This window comes from Hydractinia symbiolongicarpus, chromosome 5 (assembly GCF_029227915.1).
Source record: "Hydractinia symbiolongicarpus strain clone_291-10 chromosome 5, HSymV2.1, whole genome shotgun sequence".
Lineage (NCBI taxonomy): Eukaryota > Metazoa > Cnidaria > Hydrozoa > Anthoathecata > Hydractiniidae > Hydractinia > Hydractinia symbiolongicarpus.
In genome coordinates, this window is record NC_079879.1 from 7,075,334 (window position 1) to 7,096,721 (window position 21,388).

At 34.1% G+C, this 21,388-nt stretch overlaps 4 protein-coding genes across 8 annotated transcripts in view; all 4 read right to left on the reverse strand.

Annotated features, from left to right (window-relative positions):
* The window catches only part of LOC130644470 (leucine-rich repeat serine/threonine-protein kinase 1-like), a 33,713-nt gene extending 32,248 nt beyond the window's left edge, over positions 1 to 1,465 (reverse strand). Inside the window, exon 1 of the mRNA XM_057450094.1 lies at positions 1,296 to 1,465. The gene's annotated coding sequence lies outside the window, so the exon portion shown is untranslated. The remainder of the gene's footprint in view (positions 1 to 1,295) is intronic.
* The window catches only part of LOC130644476 (uncharacterized), a 60,516-nt gene that overhangs the window by 2,701 nt on the left and 36,427 nt on the right, over positions 1 to 21,388 (reverse strand). The gene's annotated exons all lie outside the window — the stretch shown is intronic.
* On the reverse strand, positions 5,432 to 10,030 carry LOC130644473 (coagulation factor IX-like). Of its 4 annotated transcripts, none has more exons than XM_057450100.1 (6): positions 9,874 to 10,030; positions 8,678 to 8,780; positions 8,043 to 8,393; positions 7,557 to 7,763; positions 6,735 to 6,950; positions 5,432 to 6,179 (listed from the first exon to the last, which is right to left on the reverse strand). In XM_057450100.1, exons 3-6 carry the CDS (start codon positions 8,320 to 8,322, stop codon positions 5,815 to 5,817), a joined length of 1,068 nt encoding a protein of 355 aa, XP_057306083.1. In that variant the 5' UTR covers positions 8,323 to 8,393; positions 8,678 to 8,780; positions 9,874 to 10,030; the 3' UTR covers positions 5,432 to 5,814. The 4 variants fall into 4 exon arrangements, with proteins under 4 accessions (XP_057306083.1, XP_057306084.1, XP_057306082.1 ...); XM_057450101.1 differs by having other exon boundaries at positions 8,675 to 8,780; XM_057450099.1 differs by having other exon boundaries at positions 8,661 to 8,780.
* Positions 11,568 to 19,536, reverse strand: LOC130644471 (uncharacterized). The gene is made up of 7 exons (XM_057450097.1): positions 16,700 to 19,536; positions 16,425 to 16,511; positions 15,687 to 16,111; positions 14,938 to 15,049; positions 14,247 to 14,427; positions 13,326 to 13,588; positions 11,568 to 12,897 (listed from the first exon to the last, which is right to left on the reverse strand). Exons 1-7 carry the CDS (start codon positions 18,231 to 18,233, stop codon positions 12,770 to 12,772), a joined length of 2,730 nt encoding a protein of 909 aa, XP_057306080.1. The 5' UTR covers positions 18,234 to 19,536; the 3' UTR covers positions 11,568 to 12,769.

Below are 21,388 nucleotides of genomic sequence, written 5' to 3' on the forward strand. Positions count from 1 at the left end.
CTAGGATGGTCAGGTTGGCTATGAATAGGCTTGTTCGTGGATTAAAAGGACCAGGACTATTCAATAATTTCTGAGATCTAAAAGTGTCCGACCAAGACAGAAATCTATCTGATGTTTTGTCTGATGAGTCTCCAAAAATTATTTCGAGGGCTGGCATCGCACACTACAAAATGGATTTTATAGGTTGATTTTGGAAACTAAATATTTATTTTTCAGGCGTGCGATTAATGAAACGTCTGAAACGACTTAGGCGTGTGCCAAGGCGTGCACGCCTCTCCTGAAAAAGACTGAAGCAGTGTACAGGGGCAAAGAAATTTTGTTACATTTCTGACTTTTTTTCGTAATCTTTATTCCAGAATTGCTCGTGCAAACAAGATTATCCAAGCTTGTGGTGCTTAATGCAACCGCTTTTTCGCATTGATAGGCCTGCATTGTACGGGCTGAGATCAACCAAGAAAACATTATCTTTATTACAAGCTTGAAGAAAGTTATAATTGATCATGTAATAGTGTGATTTGTGGTGTGGTGTAGGTCCAGGGAAAAGCAACTTGGTGTCCTAAAATATTGATTGTCTTCTTGTGTTTAGTTCTTCTAGTAAAAAAGGATGCAGGAAAACAGAGAAGAAAAGAACACAGAATAACATATCCAGCAACAAGGTTCTTTAAACAACACTGAATTATATACATGTCTTTTTTGCAAGAACATAAGCCTCAGATTTCTTTCAATAGCAAAAATAAGAAAAGCAAGCTTAAATCATTGCTAAACAATCAATATTTTTATTACAGCTGTATAGAACGTGTACCCTGGGGAATAAATGGTTGCCTTAGGCCGGTGGTAAGAGAGTGGTAAGAGTTCCGGCCTCTGACATTGCCGTCTCAGACAGTTTTTTTCCTTTTAGTCTTCACCACAACTTAAGGAATGCAAGAAACTATTTCAAATTATCCAAGTTCTGTAAACGATAGGGTTGTATTACCTTGTCTTGGGATAAAAAATAGGGGTCACTAGTTGCATTATGCAAGTGATCATCCCATAAATCACATTCAGGTCTACAGCTAGATGCGGTCGTCACTTGCACTATTATCCAAAGTTTTTACAGGAGAGCCAAAAAAACCAGGTGAAATGAAAACAAGCTACCATGACAAAATTACATGCTAATTTTTTCTTGACTATGATTAGTTGCAGCAGCTAGCTAGCTAACACCCTCTGAAAACATTCTTCAAAATGATCAACTCAGACGAAACTCAGTTGAACTGAACTCAGATTCGCTCATATGTCAAGGTTTTATTAATACTTACGATGAAATTGTTGTTAATGCGTAGTATTCTATTTTTAAACAATCGTAATATTTAGGGTATAATATTAAAGTCTGCCATAAATCCAAAAACCCAGCATAGGAAAGAGGCATCTGGTCAAGGCGGCTCACTTTCAGTTTCCTGAGCAGCCATATTCTCAGAAAAGTGAAAAATATTTCGTGCGATTTTTTACATGTTCACACACTAGCCCGAATCCCGCGTCATTTCGAATCCTTCGGAACTCAGATTTTTGTAGCAAAAAAGTAAAGTCCCTTATTTCCAGAAGGGATCGGCATTGTAATTGTGGTCACTCTCTCCAGAGATAGGCTACTGATTTTGGTTTAGAAACGAATATGGTCATGTCTGGATGCTCAAATATTGGACTAATCTCAAATGGGGTTATTGGCGGGCTCTGTAGACCTTCCAAGAAGAATGCGGAGCGGAGCTTCATACGTTTTCGCTAAACCAGGCTTCGCACACTTTAAATTTAGCTGAAGTTGAGCGTGAAATCAAGTAGTTTTTCAGGCCCTAATATTTCCGCGATCGAACCACCAATTAAGACCCGTATAATAATTGCTATAAGAATAGTATTATTTTAAGAAAAAGTAAATATCACGTGCATGTAAGATGAATTCGAATTGCACTGCTTACAAAAGCTACTGCAGTTTACAGACACCCACAATGAAGGAAGCTTCAAATGTTCTTTAATTGTTCTCAGTTTTGTGATTTTTGGAGTTTAAAGGAGACTTTTAGTATTAAATAAGCCTTAAATTTTCTTAACATTTTCTAAAGATTTGAGATCTTTAAATTTGTATGTTCATTCTTAGTTCGCTCTTATGGAAAGATCTTTTTTACAAGAATCTGAAAATAACTCTTTTATTTCACAACGTGAATTTGATTTGCTTTAAAATATAATTACTGTATGTTTGCTGTGTTCGTTTTTAAAAAAAAACAAAAACAAATCAAAGATATCAACTTTACCCATTCTTATTTTTTAACCCAATTGCAAGGTACAAATCTATAAAACTGGCAAATAAAATAAATAAACTATTTTTGTAAATACAAAGCCTTGCTTCATTTATTACGAAGCAAGCGTTAGACTACTACAGCAAATACAGCAACCTTGAGCAACAAGTCTTTTCGCCGTGCGCACTGTTTTTAGTATAATTTTATGCTTTCGCATGGTCGTCATGGGCCCGCGTCTTTTAAGTCTATGTACATGAGGGTGCAGGATCTATGAGTACCTTTACTTTACCATTCACCCATTCATAGTAAATTCTCTATCCTTGTGGGAGCATTTTATCGACTGTTTGCACTGCCCATGCACACTACCTCTGTCGTCAGCCTAGTTTTATATTCATCCAGATTACTCCTAGGTGCGCGCGTTCGATATCACGGTCTCCCGCCTTGTTTAATAATCGCTTCTCGCAAATTGTACATTACGGCACTTACCTGAGGCGCAGCGTTTCTCTTAACAAATCAATATCTCATTACAGGTGCAATTGACCTACCAATCATAATTACCCATACAGTCACGTGACTTAGTCTTCCTCAGCAATAAAGAATAACGTTTTTTTTTCTTTCATCTTATTAACCTCATTATCACCGCACGTATTTTTGTTATTGTTCGTTTACCAAATCTGTTAAGTATGGCCAACAAACAAATCAACGCGAGAAAAACTTTCGCCTTGCTTAGAAAAACAAGGGCTGGAAATAGTTGCGACCATAGACTCCCCATTTCTCCTGCTGCGTCATGGCAAATTTGGCGTCGAATTAGCTGCGAAATTCTTGATTTACAGGACAAACACCAACGACAATATATGTGGCGAATTTATAATACTATTGAGTATTAAGAACAAAAAAATATTTTGAAATTCTTTGTAATATATAATAAGTTTATCAAAAAATAAATACTAATGATTGGCACAAAAAGTTAATAAAACTGCGCATGCTCAGATATGTTTGGCCGGCAATTCGCTGTTAAATTTGTCTCGTAAAAAATCCGCCTTAAGAATACTGTGCCTTTATTTTTTTTACAAAATTTTGAGATATGTTTCTAAGAAAATGTATAAACATGTCAGAGAAATAACAAACATTGGTTTTTTTGGGGGAAAGCCCCAACTGTGTTTTCGGGGGAAAATAACTTTGGAAAGAACCACACCTTTTTTTGTAAAACTTTCAAAGACTGTGTCTTTAATATAGTCGGAGCAGTTATAATAATAATCTGCATTTGAAGCAGGCCTAAATTGCAGGAAATATCGTAAAGTCGAGTTTATACGATTCTACTCAAATTTCTTCAACTTAAGTTGAGATATACACATGTAAACATCCTTTTAACTTGTTGTAAGATGCGTTGCCGTGTTCTGTTCTACTGGAGTTTCTGTTAGTGATGACGGCTGCATTAAAATGCATTCTTGTAAAACTCACACATTATAGTTGAATAAAATGGATATTTCATATCATGAACAAGCGAGTTGTTTCTAGGCTACGTTTCGACAGCTAAAGCTGTCATCGAAAAAATTCTATGAAAACAAAACATTTATTAGGAGAACCTTGTAACAGAGTACTTAACACTTTACTAAGTTTAGTAAAAACAATGCATTGATGTTCTTACTTAACAGTCAAACAGATGACTTTTTCTTCTACTACTTCACTTTTGTTAATCTTGCAATTCTAATCATTAGCAAAAATAGGAGAAATTTAGAAACCCTAGGAAATAATTTAATTATTATTTATGACTTTAACCCTGTTGTACTCACTCATGTGTCGCTGTCTTTATATCAGAAAAAGAAAAAGCTCTGAGGTCGAGGTATGCATAGTCTCGTCACAGTATTTTCTATGTAACATGTAGGAGTTGACAAGGGCTTTTTTAAAAATAGTTGAGTTAAAAATAGTTGGTGCGAGTAGGTATTCTTATCTCCCACTCTATTCATAGGATTTTAATATATTTCTTCTCAATTTATTGATTCTTTAATTTCGTACAATGAAGTACTTAAGCTGTATTTTTAATCCATTTTGTCTCCAAATCCTTTGTTTCTTTGATGTGCACCTGCCTCTGAATCATTGCGTACGAAATCCTTAAAATTATCGTGCCATACGTGGACGATCCCCTAAGGTTGTCTTAAACATATAAACCGTGCAGAGAGAAGGTTGATTGTTACAACTTTGTACTAAGTCCACAAAAACGAGCTTTCCCAAACTTGAGCGGTGATTGAGACGAGGCATACATATATGGTTCGTTACCGTTCAGTAGCACAATTTATCCTCTTTCTGAAACATGGGGAGCACTTTTTATGACAACCTAGTTCTCAGGAATTGTAACGATCTACCTGTAGGGCAGTATTTGCCAGGTGAACACTTCTGCAACGTATCGTCGTTATTTTAAAGTGTTCACCCCGGACACTGTGGAATAACTTAAAGTTTTAAAAACTAAATCAAGCGAGTGTGTAGACAGCATCTTTACACACCCTCCCCTCCTACATCAAGCAAAAACAAGAAATTAAATCTCTAAAATGGGCAGAGAGATAGTGGGTGGACGGAAAAACGGATAATGAGCCTGCATCACGTCTGCACTGGCGAGATTTACTGTTGACAATCAGCTGCTTGAGCGCGTGATTATTGTTATAAAGGCGTAATAACCAACGGTACTGAAGACATCACCTAGATGACGACATGTTTGTCGCGTGAACGTTGCAAGAGCTTGTTCCGAAAATTGCTTCACGGAGAAAGGAGTACAGCCGACCTCTTTAAACACACTTCCTACAGTTTTTATGGAGTACAGAAGTACAGAAATTTTGCGTTAGAAATAGTATAGCAACCTTGTTCCCAGCGCCTTTTGTGTCTCCTTTATCGGGACGGCGAAACGAACATGTTCAATCGCTGTGCCAGAGTCAGAAAAGATACAAGATGTCCTGGGGACGAGGTTGATAGTATAGGCCTTTAAGCTGGCTAATAGTCTTGGGTAAGCCTTGTTTTCAGTAAAAGGGTATGTAAACCCCCGACGAGTCAAGTTATACCAGAGACTATAAAAATTGTGAAAAGATCCTTTCTAAATTGTCCTCAATAATTTCATTGATGAATAGTTCTCATGTTTACCACTTACATTAGTAAGTATTCATGTCTCAAACGAAAGCTTTAAATTCGTTACTACAGTGTTTCATTGCATGACCTCAATGAATAACAACCCTAATGAAAATTAAATATACTGCCTAACTAATCATAAAACAGCATGAAAGAGTACATATACTATTATTCAACTTTACGCTTGACTTTTTTCCTTACTTCGTTTCTTTAGTTTGCCTTAAATTTAAGGAGATGTCACAATATATCCACATTTATTTCTGCTGTATACGTAGTAATTTTTGTTTCTACATGAATGCACGTCATTCAAAAAAGATTGCGATGTCTTGGCCAGCTTTCGAAGGGACTGTACTGCTGCATCGTTAAACAAGAAGAAGCAAGCTATACGACAAGTTGCAGTGTGTAATTATCGTGCAGTTAATTTTTCTTGGATCTTAATAGGTTACGATTCCGTTTTTGGCAGATCCATGTTACTTGCTAGCCAATTTTCGTAATGTGAAATTTGAGTTAGTACAGTGTACGTATCCCGGGTACTTGAATTGCAAATCGGATCAACCCAGCTTATGATTCCATTTACATACCATGCAGAGTCATGTTTTTGTAAAAACCCTCCTCCGCTGTCTCCTTCGCAGGCATATTCTTTTCTTCTTCTTCCGTATCCGACACATGTGTTGAAGTGTTTATTTACTTTAACTGTACGGTAGATTTTATCGTTCTGTTTGGAACACGTCCTATGAGAAACTACCGGAACTTTAACTGCCTGTAATGATGGAGATAGGAGCCCAGAAACTTTTTCTTTTCCCCAGCCTATAATCATATAATATACACGTTAGAGAGTTAAAAAATAATGAATACCTTCGTTGTTTACTAATGTATGCAGAACACACTCTTGCAAGTTGATCCCAACCGATTTTTAAGTTGGTCATAATTTATGTAGATATAACAAATTAGTAAGAGGCCGTGTACATTACACCGAAGTGAATTTCACGCCACGTGAAATCCCACATTGCGATTGTTAATATGATGTTTGACTTAGAATTGAAAGTTATTTCAGGGGGTCCGTAAAGGGACAATTCCTTTGTGTGGCTTTCAGGCTTGTGCACTGATGGACAACAAAAGTTCACACCAAGGTGAAGTAACATCGATATCTTGCATTAGTTTGAGATTTTACTTTGCTCAATTTGTGAATAAAAACTCATGTAAATATTTTTTAAAAATACACCCTCGACTGAAGTGACTAAAACTGATTTAAGTTTACTTCGAATGTCATATATGACACTTGATAGATCGGTGCCTTGTTACGATGGAAAGCACAATCTATTTGAACCTTACGTATCAGTATTAAAAAAGCCACCATCTCACCTATCATATACCCATAATTATCAGTAAAATGCGTTGAAACTCCTTTGGAGGGTAAACATGCGGGCCATACAAAATCATCTAATATTGGAAATTTTTTAATCTTTACAATAGCTATATCGTTTTCCAGTGTTTCGCGGTTAAATAAGTCATGCATCACAAAGCTGCACACGGAGAAATGTTGCGTTGACGATTCCGGTTTTGTGCGATGATTTAATCCTAAAAAAAGAGGAATTAAATTATTAGGGTTAAAGTTTTTTTTTTGTTAGAATATTAAACAGCGCGGTGCGAGACTTAATCGGGAAGAAAGGAAGAGGGGCGGAAGAGGGAAATTGCTAAGATAAAACGTCACAACCAACAATAAATTTTTAATTAAAGTTGTTTCTATTCTTAATTGAAACTTAAAAACAACCAACCTTCCCAGGATCTGTAGCATTTTTTGATATGAGAATTTTTATCCTCATATAAAAAAACGCTACAGGCCCTGAGATCGACTTTGAAAAACAACGTGTAATTAATTTGCGACAATTCTAGAAAAAAAAGAAGAATATTTCGCTTGTTGTTTTGATATGAAAGATTACATTTAAGTACTTCCTTTTTAAAATATAAAAATCAGTAATTATTAAAGTGAGAGAATACCTCAGATTTATGTGCTACAATCGACCTTAAAAGTGTTTCTCACTTTTTGTTTCTCACAATATAAATTTTGGTGATGAAGAAAAGAAAATCAATTCTAAATTTACCAGTAATTTTATTGTATCAGAGACACAGTTCTGAAGGTTCTAAGATTTTATGCATAGAAAGATAAAAAGAAAAAAACATTACCTAAAACAACACTCAACCTTTTTTCGCTAATTGGCTTGCCATTCATTTGTAAACAATGAGCCGCAGTGACAATATAATTTTTGTTTATCAATGTTCCTGCGCATGCGTGCTTATTGTCAACCAGTATTCCCGCCATCCACGGCCATGCACCATGTTTTGTAATTTTACCGCCAACCAATCGTCGTGAGCGAACTTTACAGTTGGATTCTAGAAACAAATACTATAATTCGATTCCAACTCCGTCTTTTTTTTTGTTTGCGAAAGGTTGTTTTGTGGGTTATAAATGTTTTATTTTTTCAAGTTATAAAGTTTACAAAACGATATATAGAGAGAGGGTGCCATCTAAAAAGTATGAAGTCAAAAAAAAAGAATGGAGACAAAATTATAGTCAAGACACATCCTTGACTTCTTTTTTAACAGTAAAATACCGAAAACTAAGTTCATATTATTTCAAAGAAGAAAATCATGCAAATTTTGAACACAAACCTTCGCAATGGCGCCTACCACAGTCTGGAAAAGATAATCGACTATTGATGTTTCTTTTATCCTTGGTCACACTACGTATCTCTTCTGTGAGCATTACATATAATGCGTATAGTGTTACAAATAACAACAACAGAACGAACAAAGCCAACAATGGAAGAATTGTTACTCTGATTGTCTTTCTTTTCTGTTTAACTTGCACATTTGTTTCTGCCACAACTTCAGTATCCTCAACGTTTTTATTTTGACGCAAATCTTTCAGTAAAGTTCTTTCGAAAGACATATTTATTTTTTTACCGCGGGTTCATAGCTAAGTTCTTTCCCAATCAGCTGTGTTGCTGGTTCATTGTACTCCTATGGCACGGGTAAAAATCTTATAAGAAAAAAAGGGTTAGGGCATTCAACAAATTATTTAAAAAAATTTTTCTCAACAAGGGAATCACTATTTTTTGAGCACAATGTGTTCTCTAGGGGTGATCTGCTTTTTTGTCGACATGGCTGCAATTGCCACAATTTTATCTTCACTTCGATAAATTAGCTATGCAAAACAACTGGATTGTTGGGAACAAACTTACATTACCAATAAATCTAAGCAGCAAATAGTAACTTATTAAGTCAAACCTGCTTATACTGACTACCTGTATAAGATAACCACTTGTCCTAGACGATCAGTTTTGGGTCGCCCCAATTTGCTTATTGGTGATTTGCTACTCTATAAGGCGATCCACAGAAAGATCCAGTCTAAAGAACATATGATCATGTTTGGGTGTATGAGGTATAAAAGAACTGTTGCGCTTCATAATTTCAAATGTGTCTTACTTTTCTACCGCCAAACGAATGCGTAGCAAAGCATTTACATTTACATTACATTTCGCATAACTTGGAGGTTACAGCGCTTGTATAATTTAAATAGTTTTTTTGCATTTCACAAGTTGTAGTAAAGGGTGAAAGAAAAGAAATCTGCTTATAAAAGCACATCAGACCGTCTTACAGATGTGTTTTATAAAATCACCACTTTTTGTAAGTTCCCAGAAATTTTCTTTTTTTAATGTACGTTATTATCAAACAAGTCTTTTTTCCGTCGGAAATGATGAAAATATATTTACTAATTGGCTGCGTATAAAACAATCACATTCATGATTTCTGTGGAAATTGTGATAAATCTTGTCATGTGCGAAAAAAGGGGAAATGAAAAATATCTGATTTAAATCTAAAATTATTTTCATATTGTTAAAAAATTGGTCGAGGCTCACTTGGTTTGGTGTTCTTAATTTTGGGTAAAACGAAAAAGCTTAATTTTTCTAGGTTCTAGTAACCCTACCCAGTGATTATTAATTTTGAAAAAATATTTTTTAACCGCTCCCTTTTACCCCTTTGAAACATCCAGCTAATTTAAATTTGTCTGTAATCAAATTGAAAAGTATCTGGATGCGACACTGAACATTAATTGTACTACAAACATTTAAGAGATTTTTATCCTCATAAACAGCAAGTTTAAAGAACGAAGTTAAAATGACAGGCGAGATTACTTTGACATATTTAGCTGAATAAAAGAAGTAAAAGCTAAATGTAATGATACAAAATTTTTAACCTTTGTGTATGCATATAAAGTAAAAACCTTATTTCAATGCTAATATTGTTTAAGTTTGTTGTGGGGGCGTATTTACTATAATCAATTTAGTTGTATGAAAAAACCGCTAAGTTAAGAGTTTTGTGTGTCAACAAAAATAAACACAGAGATAACCAGATTACCGAAATAAATAAAATGTAAACAAGTTATTATCTGGTTAAAAGAGGAAAAAGTTTCACCGTGAAGGTCGTGTAAATTTTCTACCTGAACGTGGTAAACTTGTGATGATTTCTTTTCCTATCTCGTGTCTCCAATATGATATAAATGTACCCATGTGTGAGTCAAAATAACATCTCTTGTTTTTTTGTTTTTTTTTGAATGAAATCCTGACCATATTTTTCTTAAACATTTTACAAATATCACCTGTGTTTTATTTTCATACGATGTTAAAAATTTAAAACAATAATCACAAAAGAAGTTATTGTTTATATAACAGCGTCGAAAGAGAGGAGAAGGCGGCTTGAATATGTGCGTTCGTATACACTATTTTTTAAGCGAAATTTATAGGAATTTTGAAACTTTCAGCGACAGATATTTGTATCAAAAAGAGAAGTAAATAAATCCAGTATATTAAGTCGCCCCCATGGCCTACAGTCGTTGTAATTAAGGGTAAATGTCCTGGATGAATAACAAATCAGATTAATATTAAAACATTTTTCTCAAAGAAAAAATCTTTCACATTTACGAAATGACTTACTATATCTTTATTCGTTCTGCAAAGTACTGCGTCCCTGGTGTTACACAGCATACGGAAATTAAAGAAAAATAACACTACTAACTATATTATTCAACTTTTCTCTATAAATAATATATTGCGGAACTAAAATTCAGACCGTTGTGTTTTTTTTGCAGGAAGAGACTTGGGAACTAGGATGTGTTTTTCCTTTTCAAGCATGGCTTCAAAAAACACAGTTATTCACAGTTTGGTTCGGATCCATGACCTTGTGGTTAATTTTATTGACCACGGACATAAATATTTTGGTAAATATAAAAATATTAAAAGGATTGAAACAATGTATGTATCGGGTGTGTATAAATTATCCTACCGCAAAAAAGCACCTGTTCATATAAAATAAATGATTTGACATTTTTCGGTAAATACTACCGAAAATAAAATCGTTCAGAAGATTTTAAAACAAGTTCCGTTTGATTAATAATAACCACTTTAACCGCGACACATTAACCGCAAACCGCATGTTTAGTTGTTCTATACGTTTTTCTTTATATAAGCAACGGATAGCTTTAGCTAAATCTTATGTTGTTTTTTAGTATTTTAGAGGCTCGACTGTTGCTTACTTGCTGCAATCTCGAACTCAGGGCCTGTAGCGTTTTTTGATATGAAGATGAAAATGCGTTTCATCTTCATATCAAAAAACGCTACATGCTCTGGGTTCGAAGTTGCACTTGTTGCTTGTTGTCTGTCTACTTGAGACGATTAAATTTATTATTATTATTATTTATTTAGCTATATTCGTGGACAAAATTTGAAACAGAGGTAGTTTTTTACCGTTCTTTTTTAAACATAGCCGAGAAAGTCGTTAGTTTTGTGCATACCTAGACTATGTGGACTGACTTTAAATTAGTCAATGTCATTCTCTTGCGCTTCCAAACAACGAAGTAACTCAAGTCGAGGATCACAAAGGTCTCTTTGACAAGTTTAAAATGTGTTACTCTCATATAGAAACAGATTACGTAAGCACTTGTGACTGCGAACTGTCTTGTTTCTATATGTTGTCCATAATATTAGTGTCGTGCGCCAATCGACATCAAACTTTTGTTTTAGTGCGTATTTTAGTCGTAAAAAATTAACCGTAAATGTTTGATTTACGATAAATTCTCAAAAAAAAAACCCCACTATCCTCCAACATACAAACCAAAACAAAAAAAACAACGGAATATCCATTGAACGTATAATTTTCTTTTTAATTTTTTAACAAGACATAAAAAAAACATTTAAATGCAGGTATAATAATAAATACAATATTTACATTCATTAAAAATAAAAATACTTTTAAAATTGTACCCTATTCCTTCAGAAATCCCCTCTCGGTCTTTTAGGCCATAAGATTCTACAAATTTATAGCCTTGAAATGCTGCCTGTCTGTATTTATAAATTAACTTAACAATAGCCATATTGTGGGGGTTTAAAATGATTACGCGAGGCTTCGTTCTGAGTCCCCCACAGAGTAAATAATTTGCTGACGGACGCTTCCGAGGATTTTTTTAACGGGCCAACGACTTGAATTTATTATTTACAAATTATCTGTTAAATTTCTAGACTTTTTAAGAGTCAAAATTTAGAGGAAAGGATAATAATAACTGAAAAAGCATTCCATATTTTAGGACATTTTGATAAAATGTAAAAAGTGAAAAGTAACAATCGAGCCTTTTCTGATACGTATAAAGCATATATATTTTTTAAAACGTTACAGAAAATAAATCTACTTTAAGGAATCCATATTTTGGGTTCAAGTTTTAATTTATTTAGATTTAAGGTGTTACCCGGGGTTAACTTTACGCCGTACATTGTATAGGGTGACAACTAATTCGAAATATATAGCAATGCCTTTTACAGTACTCGCAGACATTTTCCTAAAAAGCAAATTGTCGTTCACGCAAAAAAATATTCGCTTTGCTAATCCTTTGACTACCGCAGGACACAGGTGACCAGACCGGGTGTGGGTACAGGTGACCAGACCGGGTGGTGCAGAATGGGCAAAAGATTTTGATACTTTCTTAGAGGATTGAAATAGCTATCCAACGAGCACAAGAGGAACGTTTAACTTCTTTTACTTTTAAAGATATATGCAATTAAATTCGATAAAAAGAGTTAAAAAGGCAGAAAACTGCGGGTAGATGAACCGAAATCTCTATTTTTGTCGTACACATTTCATGGCCAGCATGACGTTTATAGAGGTATAATGTTGTATAAATTATAACAAAACATAAATATGATTGTACCTAGCTGCATCTTTGTTAACGAAATGCCTTACAACCTTAAAGGCTAACTTTTATGGGCGTTTTAACTTCAGGGGCGAGCTTTTATTTGCTTCCCGCAGATACGTCATATATTGTAATTATGCTAAAAATCTTCTCACTTTCAACCAACGCAGAGAAAGCCCTTCTTAGAGAGATTGCCACCTTTAACCCGTAAAGCTAACCATCTTTCTTTATCATGTAGGTGGACATCTTGGATAATTTCATCGTACTGGTTACCAGTGAGAGATCCTGAAAAGAAAAGCAAGAACATTAAGCGTCAGTTGGTTGGTCATAACATTGTTGATGCTACTTTTGATGGTGCTTTGCAGAGCAAATGTTTTGTGAAACTTAGTTTTGCGGAATTGGATCAAGTCTGCAAAATTAGGTTTTAAAAAATGTTTAAAAATTATCAATCTGCAAATTCTTCATTTCTTGTATCCCCAAAATTTTTTCACAGCAAAATTTTGAATTATTCGTACTGTGATTGCCTGTAGGACCAAGCTAATACGTTCTTGCTTGTTTATTTAAGAATACCTTTATTTTGAAAGATTATGTTAGGTAAAAATTATTTTAACTGAATTCCTAAATTTTTAGCATCCGTAAATTTCAAAAAAGGAAAAACAAAACTAAAAACCCCACAAATAACCATTTTGAAAATTGTCGGTTAAAAAACTTACCAATAGAAACCTGCGAGATTGCGGACGTGGACGAGGCAAGGTTATTAGAAGCCGAATTAAGACTAAGTAGCAGCTGCTCGTCTTGTATGTTTCTTTTACTTGGAGGTTGACAGGAAAGAAGCAAGATGGCGGATTTCATGTCTGCTATCACAGGTACGTCGTGAATTTCGCTCAATTCTTCCAACGAGAAATCAAAACAATCTTGTTCAAACCATCGAAGAAAGTGGAGAAAATCAAAGTCAAGTTGAGTAGCTCCAAATCGGCTGAAAAGGAAATAAAAAAAATGTCAATAAACGAAGGAACTAATGAGATTTGAAGTTTACAAAATTGCGGAAATGATGCGGTTAAAATCATTGTCAAAAAGTGCGACTTTCATCAATTTTATTTTTCCGATTTTAGGCCAAAACAAAAAAATGATATCTTTAAAAAATACATTACCGAAAACTAGAGCCTTAAAGGTAAGCATAGGCAATCTCTTTTCATATGTTGATGAAGAGATTTGATACAGGGTGTCTGCTATTGTAATTCAAAAAGTTTTCAATTTTTTTTTACTTTTTTTTTTGGTTCTTTTAAGGCTTTTTGCTAAAATGTTTGCAAGCGCCACAAAGAAACAATGAATATAAATCTGGGTAAGTGTATTTTTGTCTGCCTGTTGGTACGAACTAATAGAATTACTCCCTTAAATAGTGTTGCGGCGCAACTATTTTGTATTTGCAACCATTTGAGATATGCGGTGCGTTATAATACATAAAACTAGTCGTTAACCCTTGAAAAAAATCCAGCCCAGCCCTCCTTTAGATTCCACGGAATTTTCCCGTCTAAACAAAGTCGCAATTCCTATTTGGTCTGCTCGCAGCACGACTTTTATTTTCGCGCACACACAGAGAAATTACGGGAATTATTAAAGAAGATTTCTATCACCTGAATGGTATCTGTTCATTTAATATATGCTCCATCCAAGTTTTAATGAAAACCTGCACGCATCTGCAAATGACATCAATGGATTGATCTCTTGACAAACAGCTTAGGCTTGCCATAAATGGCGCAAACACGCTTTGAATAGCAACGTTGATGTATGGGCTGGCTTGATAAGCTAGTGTACCTAATGAAAAGAACGTTACTTATTAATAAAATTGTACAGTTGAAAAGACATGGATGCTTCTTCTCACTACATAGTGATCACAGAGGATTTAAATCAACATTCCATGACATTTTAGGATATGCTTAATATTTTGAGAATAATTTTGTTTGAGATTTCAGAATGGTTTCAGCCCAAAACGGCTAACCATGCCAAATTTCCATGAATTCCAGGAGTTAAGAGTTTTTTAGTAATTTTCCAAAAATTTTTCTGGATACCTGGATTTGAAAATTTTTGATTGTGATGTTTATTTTCCAGGATACCTTATGTTTGTCAACATTCCAAGTTATACGCAAACTTAAAAATGACGCCCCCCCAGTTAGTGTTAAAGGAGGACGGGGAACTCACACTATAATAAACAAGTGCCTAACATTTCCGCCAAGGCCACAATGTGTTTCATTAAACATCTGGCAAGCAGAAAAACTAATAAATTAAATTCCAGCCAGCGAAATAAGCTATTTGCCAAATACTTACTGGATCCTCTTCTTCTCCAGATCTTTTTAGAAGGCATATGTTGTTGCCAAACACTTTGTGACCTACAACCTATCGATTTTGCCATCATTTTTAAACTATTCTCTTCAAACGTCTAGAGAAAGAATTTAAATCAAATAGATCTAGTGCTTGAGCAACTACCAGTAACACAGCCCAGTTTGAACCACCAAAAAATTGCGTTTGGATGGTTTAATTTAGTTTATGCTGGTTGAACCAGTTTCGAAAAATAAGCAAGTGCTTCTTGTTTTCAGTATGAAAAGAAGAACTTTCACTATTAGTAGGTGCACTTTTTGTAAGAAGGAATTCCCCAACTTTTTTTTTGCCATATGAAGATAAATGCAAGAAGGGCATTTTCTTTTAACTTGCAGACAAAATTAACAGCATACTTAATCAATTTCTTGTCTTTTTGGCACATCTTGGATTTAAATGTTTAAAGAGAAGTAAATGTTTAAAGAGAAGTAATAGATGATTATGCTTTACTCAAGAGAACACAGGGCGTTAATGCCAGTTAGTTGTAGGAGCTAGCACACAAACATACAATTGTTGAAATTTTGTTTGTGAGAAAGTTTACTAATGAGTTGTATTTTGTTATGAGTTTATAAGGTCCTCATTAAGGTTCTCATTAAGGTCCTCACTACAACACTACCAAGTATTGTGTTAAAATTTTAAAAAGACTTCAACACTGCATCTTGGACATTTAAAAAATGTAAATAAAAAAAATGCACATATACCTTCCAGCGGTTCAATATTTCTGGAAATTCATTTTCTTCCTCACTTTCCAATAATTCTTCAACAGCGTTTATAGTCAATTCACCATAGTAAACAATCTTATTTATATCAACCGCCGATACTACAAAAAACTGCTCCCATGAGGCTGACGACAGAAACTGCTTACGCTTTGTGAAAAGACAAAAGTTCAGAAATGCACAAGATGTCCTTAGGGGCTGAAGTAGTAAATTTTGCAGGTCAACAACATTATTGCCAGTTTCTTTCCAGGAGCACTGCCCCTCCTTTTTTAAGTCTGCAATTTGATCTTTTAGTAAAACGAATTGAAATTTAAGAACGTGTTGAACAGTTTGGCTGCTTGCACTTCCTGAATCTCCATCAGTATAACGAAATCGATCCTTCAAAAATACAGACATCGTTTTTGATAATCCTAAAAAGTAATTATTACACGCCCAACTGCATTAAACATATACAGGATTTTTTTTCTACTTATTTTATTAACTCATACTTTTCCTTTTTAAAAAAACACTAAAAATTAAGGGATATATGTTTAACAAAAAGCCCCCCAAATATTCTCATTTAACTCCGAAGAAAGTCACAGAGTATATTCAGAATAAAAATATATCACTTCTTGAGGTACCATTGCTTGGTGGAGGTGAATTGTATACACATATTTGTATACATTGTACCCCAAGAAATTTACATGTACCAATAACCCCAATAAATTATAGTGGTATATTTACCTGCATCCCATTGCTGAAGATTATAAATGGTAGACATGTTGAAAGAAAGTACGGACAGAACTTCCAGAAAAAGATGTGATACATTGGCTATAAGAAAATAAAATTAGTGGTACTTCTTACAAAAACTGTAAATGTTTTATATCACAACATTTTGGTATATAATTGTAATAACTTAAACAGATGGAAGCACTAAGATATTTTTTATCGATCGAGATGTAAGTCTGTTGACAGTTGAGCACAAGGCAAAACAAAATAGAACGAAATATACAACTAACCACTGTCTAACTTTGCTGTGACATGCCGCACTAAATCTTTTTCAGCCTTTCTGAGCTTGAAATTATTTTGCCCATTTAAGTAACTCTTCTCACAGTTCATACATGCACTAACATAAGCTGTCGTAATTTTCTCTTTTACAGTTTTCCACAATGTTGTAGCATATTGGTCATATATATATTCTTGTTGCACAGGACCAATACTCGTTTCCCAACAAAACAATCTCTTATTACCAAGTTTTCTAAAACCTGATATACCATCATGAAAGGGAGTTGGTTTAAACAGCAGATGTGTGTTTTTCCTTAAAATGTTGTTATTAAGTTCCATAATCTCACTTAATAATTGGGAAAAACCATGTTGGACGTCTGAAAGAATTTTTAAATAATACTTCTTCAACAGTTTGGTACAATTTTCTGGGTTATATCTTAAACTTTCGGTTTCCGGTAAAACACCGTTATATCTAATTTCTTTAACTTGTTCATTGGTTGTAAAAGTTTCAGCATGCTTGTTGATAGTCACAATTTTAAACACAGAATTCGATGAAGCATTACTTAGTTTTTCTGCTAATGAAAAACTTTGCGTTTTTGCTAATTCCTGAATGTAGTTGTTAAGACTAAGCTTGCTGATATCAATCACTGCATGCAAGCAAGTTCCTGGATTTAAGAAAACAAAATTATATCTCTTTCTCAAATTTTTACGGTTATTGGTGACTGAACACTGCATGTTTACACCTGGGAGTTTTGACACCTTAAATTTATATGCCGCAATGTTTAATAAGAGCAAATAACATTTATATACAATTGTGGCAAACGTCAAATCAATGTCAGTGCATAACAAAAGGGAACTTTGAAGCTTTATCACATGCTCTGCCAATGAAGTAACATATTGGATCAATGATGTGCAATGGTAAATCATTACATTTGTCCCTTGTTTTGTTTTTAACTGTGCAAACAATTTTTGGTAACAGATAGGACTGAACACATCCGCGGGTATCCCTTCCAGCAGTTTCAACGAATCTTTTATATCGTTCACTAAGGTATCTAAAGACGATTTAGTGGTTGTTGATAGTACTTGAAAATGAGAATTAGATACTTCTGTGTTTCTTTTTTTAACATCTATACTGTCCAGCATTTTTGTAGTATCTTCCCAGGATTTACTCAAACATTTTATTTTTTTCTCCATTTCAAAAAGCTTATGACATAATTCCAAAACAGATTTTGTTGCAGTCAACAAGCTATACTGCATCTTGTGATTTAATAGTTTAGGCGTGGTCTGAGAAATTTTATCAAGCATTGGGAAATGTTTTAATATCTTGCTGTTGTCAGGAAATTGCAAAATAGTATGTTTATGTGATGTTACAACATTGTTGATGTATATGCCACATGATGGTAGGTAGACAGTGCTTAAACTAGGTGATATATTATTATTTGTTAACTCGCTAGACATTACTTTTGATTGGTGCATTGGTGATACTTCATTTTCAGCTTTAGCTTGTGACTGCTGTGCTTTCCCATTATTCTCATCATCTTTGCTCATTTTATAACTTAGTTTCTAAAAACAACGAATGACTGATAATACCACAGTAGGTGGATTCGCAATAAAACAACAATAAATGTATTTAAAAAAGGTGGGAAAATGTTGCAACTGAAGAAAAAACTACAGAAGGTTCTCCATGGTATCAGTTCTAAGCAAAATAATTAGTTTCCAGCATTTTACAGCTTGTTACTTTACCTAATGAAAAAACATAGAACACACAAAGAGACCAAAAATTGGAAGAGATTAAAACAAGAAATGTATTTGAATATATACTACATTTAATGTATATCACCTTTTTAAAAAAATGTTTCACATTCTATTGTTTTATTCTACTTGTTAAAAAAACAACATCAATGTGTGAAAATCACCCTTAAAACCATTTTCTTTCCTCAACAAAAATAGAAATAAAAAACACCTCATTAAGATTTCAATAAAAGTAATAACCGCCTTAAAAAAATTACTGCATAAATTATTTAGTGCATACAAATTACTGTTTTTTATGGTAATATCTGATCTGCTATAATTTATAGAAAGAACAGTCAAAGCTGTATTAGCTTTTATAAATTTAAAAATTCAAAATAACCCGGGTAAAAACTCTCATCTTAATAATAGTTGATCTGCCTCTTAATGCAAATGCGACAAAAGTTTTTTCCCTTATTACATTCACACCCTGTACAATAAGGGCAAAAAAAATTTGCTCACTACTAAGCATATTCTTTGATGATATTGATATTTAGTATTCAATGAAGTTTTTTCTCAGAAAATCTATGTCAGAAAGTATCTATATAATAATACGCCAGTTCCGTGTGTCTGTAACAGGCAAAGTGGATATGTTCATTTTCCTTTAATTTTACTGAAATTTTCTTTGAAGTAACTAAAAAATGCATGTCTAATATGTTAAATTTTCTGACGTTACGGTGCGACGTCAATAGCACTACTTTAACGTCAATATCCTATATTAAATTAATTAAGCTGTTATAGTGCACTTAAGACTTTGAGGCCAAATAACTTGGAAACGAGGTGGTGACGTCAATGATTTTTCACCGCGTAGGTAACTAGGGACCACCTGGGACCAATTTGGGTAAGTTTCCCAAACCTGGGTCCCCGAATCTGTTTCGGAATGGATGGGTTGATGACGTCATCACAAAACCTACAAACCCCAATATCTCTGCAACCGTTTGTAAAAAGTTCATGTTCCTATACATTTTCTTGATCAGCATTTCAAGATCTATACGACTAATGCAACGGGTGTACGAATTTGTAAAAAAAATTTTTGAACTTTTGGTACGGACTTTGCTGACGTCAGCAAAATTTTTAAACCCTTATATCTCCTTAGGCGTTTGTCAAAAACACACAATACTATACATTATTTTGATCAGCGCTTCAACCTCTACACATTACAGACAACAAATGACTAAATTTCACCAATTTTCTTTTTGTATATGCACTGCTGACGTCAACAAAAAATCTAAAGCAACCTATTTTTCCATTGTTCTTCTGCCTTAGTGGATTTTTCCACAGGCTTTATCGACTACTATTGTAATAATTACTTATAGATAAAATGTGATTATATCTAACAATAAAGGTCCCAGCATGCCTATGTCAGCAGTTTTATTGAGAAATGGGGATTTCTCACTAAAACAATGGACATAGTCACATAATTTGAGGCAAGTGGTAGAAGTTACAAATTGGCAGTATCTTCCAAACAATCACAAGACAAAACAGGGAGAGTAAAACTAATTATAGAGCTTTATTTTAATAGCAATTACTTGGAAAACAGGGATTATCAATGTAATACAACTTTGTATGTGTAATATATACGCAAAGTTTAAGAAATAAAATTCCTGTTTTAAATATTACAAATATTTTCTTAGGTAGCTAACCGGCTATTTACACACTTTTAGCATTATTTAGGTCACTGCAGAAATTAACCTGATGATACAGACGGTTATGTTGAACATAAATATATTTTTTTATTATGAGGGATATATAGGTTACAGTGTTTTCATTTTCCTTCAAATTAAAAGATAAATTATTGTTAAACAAAATTCTTCTGGCATTGGAGGTAATGCATGAACATTAAAGAAATTTTAAAAAGCTATGCGTAGTCACACAAAGTTTTACAAAAAATGAATGTAAAAAACTAAATTATAAGTAGTTTTGTAAGGTTCTGATAAAGTATTGGATCTATTATCTTCAGGGTGTCCAGTCTGTCAGGAATATCAGAAATTGCCAAGAGTTTGTGAAAATGTTTCCAAAATATTGTCAAGAATTAAAATAGAATTAGCATTAATTTAACCCCATTTGTTCTATCAGTAATGCCTGAAAAAAATAGCTCAGAAGATAAAGATTTACTGACTAAGAGGTTCGTTTTCTGCTCTATTTTTTTACTAAATTATTGATAAAATACTGGTGACAACACCGCTCCTGCGTCCATAATCTATAACAAATAAGACATTAGTTCCTAGGGTGTGGGTCTTGTTTTTTGTATTTATCAAGTGAAAAATATGGAAATAGAAAAATAGCAGACCTTTGGCAAGCATGAAAAAGAACATTTTGACAGCCACATAGTACTTAGTGACCTTGAATTACACAACTTTTAACTTGTGCCACAACAGACATTATGTGAGCGGTTTTTAAATTAACGTCCAAACGATGGTATGCATGACAAAACATGTAAGAAAGCACCCCTAAGAGCTGGCTTTACTCCCATTGAAATAGGCAAGAAAAAAACCGTATGGTACATACACTGTAAAAAATGCAAGCGTTTTCGTGCAACTGCTGCGGAAAAAGTCCACATCCATTCTAAAAATAAGCAGTTTGAAAGAGTAAGTCCTAAACCCGTAAAAATACCATCTTTGGCTCACAGCTGTGGACCCATGGCTTAGAGGTTATAACTCTTGCACTTTGTCCTGAAGACCGGAGTTCGATTCCTCTTAGCAGTGATTCAATATGTGCAAGTGAATGTTACCATTGCCCAGGTTAACCTAAGCCATGTGAAGAAAATTGGGAAGATGGCACACTGTGTGGGCCGTTGGATGTTGCACGAAGTTATCCCCATCTAAGCCATGGCTCCTCCTGGAAATAATAGACAGGGTATATCCCTCAATATTTGTGAGGGTAGCCATTAAAAATATGGTGGTCACAGCCTGGAA

Coding starts and splice junctions, on each gene's coding strand:
- LOC130644471 (XM_057450097.1), bottom strand. CDS start 18,233: ATGAGCAAAGATGATGAGAATAATGGGAAAGCACAGCAGTCACAAGCT. Junction 13,589..14,246: donor AATGAACAGATACCATTCAG/GTGATAGAAATC, acceptor TTTCCTTTTCAG/CCGATTTGGAGCTACTCAAC. Junction 12,898..13,325: donor AATCTCGCAGGTTTCTATTG/GTAAGTTTTTTA, acceptor TTTTCTTTTCAG/GATCTCTCACTGGTAACCAG.
- LOC130644473 (XM_057450100.1), bottom strand. CDS start 8,322: ATGTCTTTCGAAAGAACTTTACTGAAAGATTTGCGTCAAAATAAAAAC. Junction 7,764..8,042: donor TGGTAGGCGCCATTGCGAAG/GTTTGTGTTCAA, acceptor ATTTGTTTCTAG/AATCCAACTGTAAAGTTCGC. Junction 6,951..7,556: donor AAGGTTGAGTGTTGTTTTAG/GTAATGTTTTTT, acceptor CTCTTTTTTTAG/GATTAAATCATCGCACAAAA.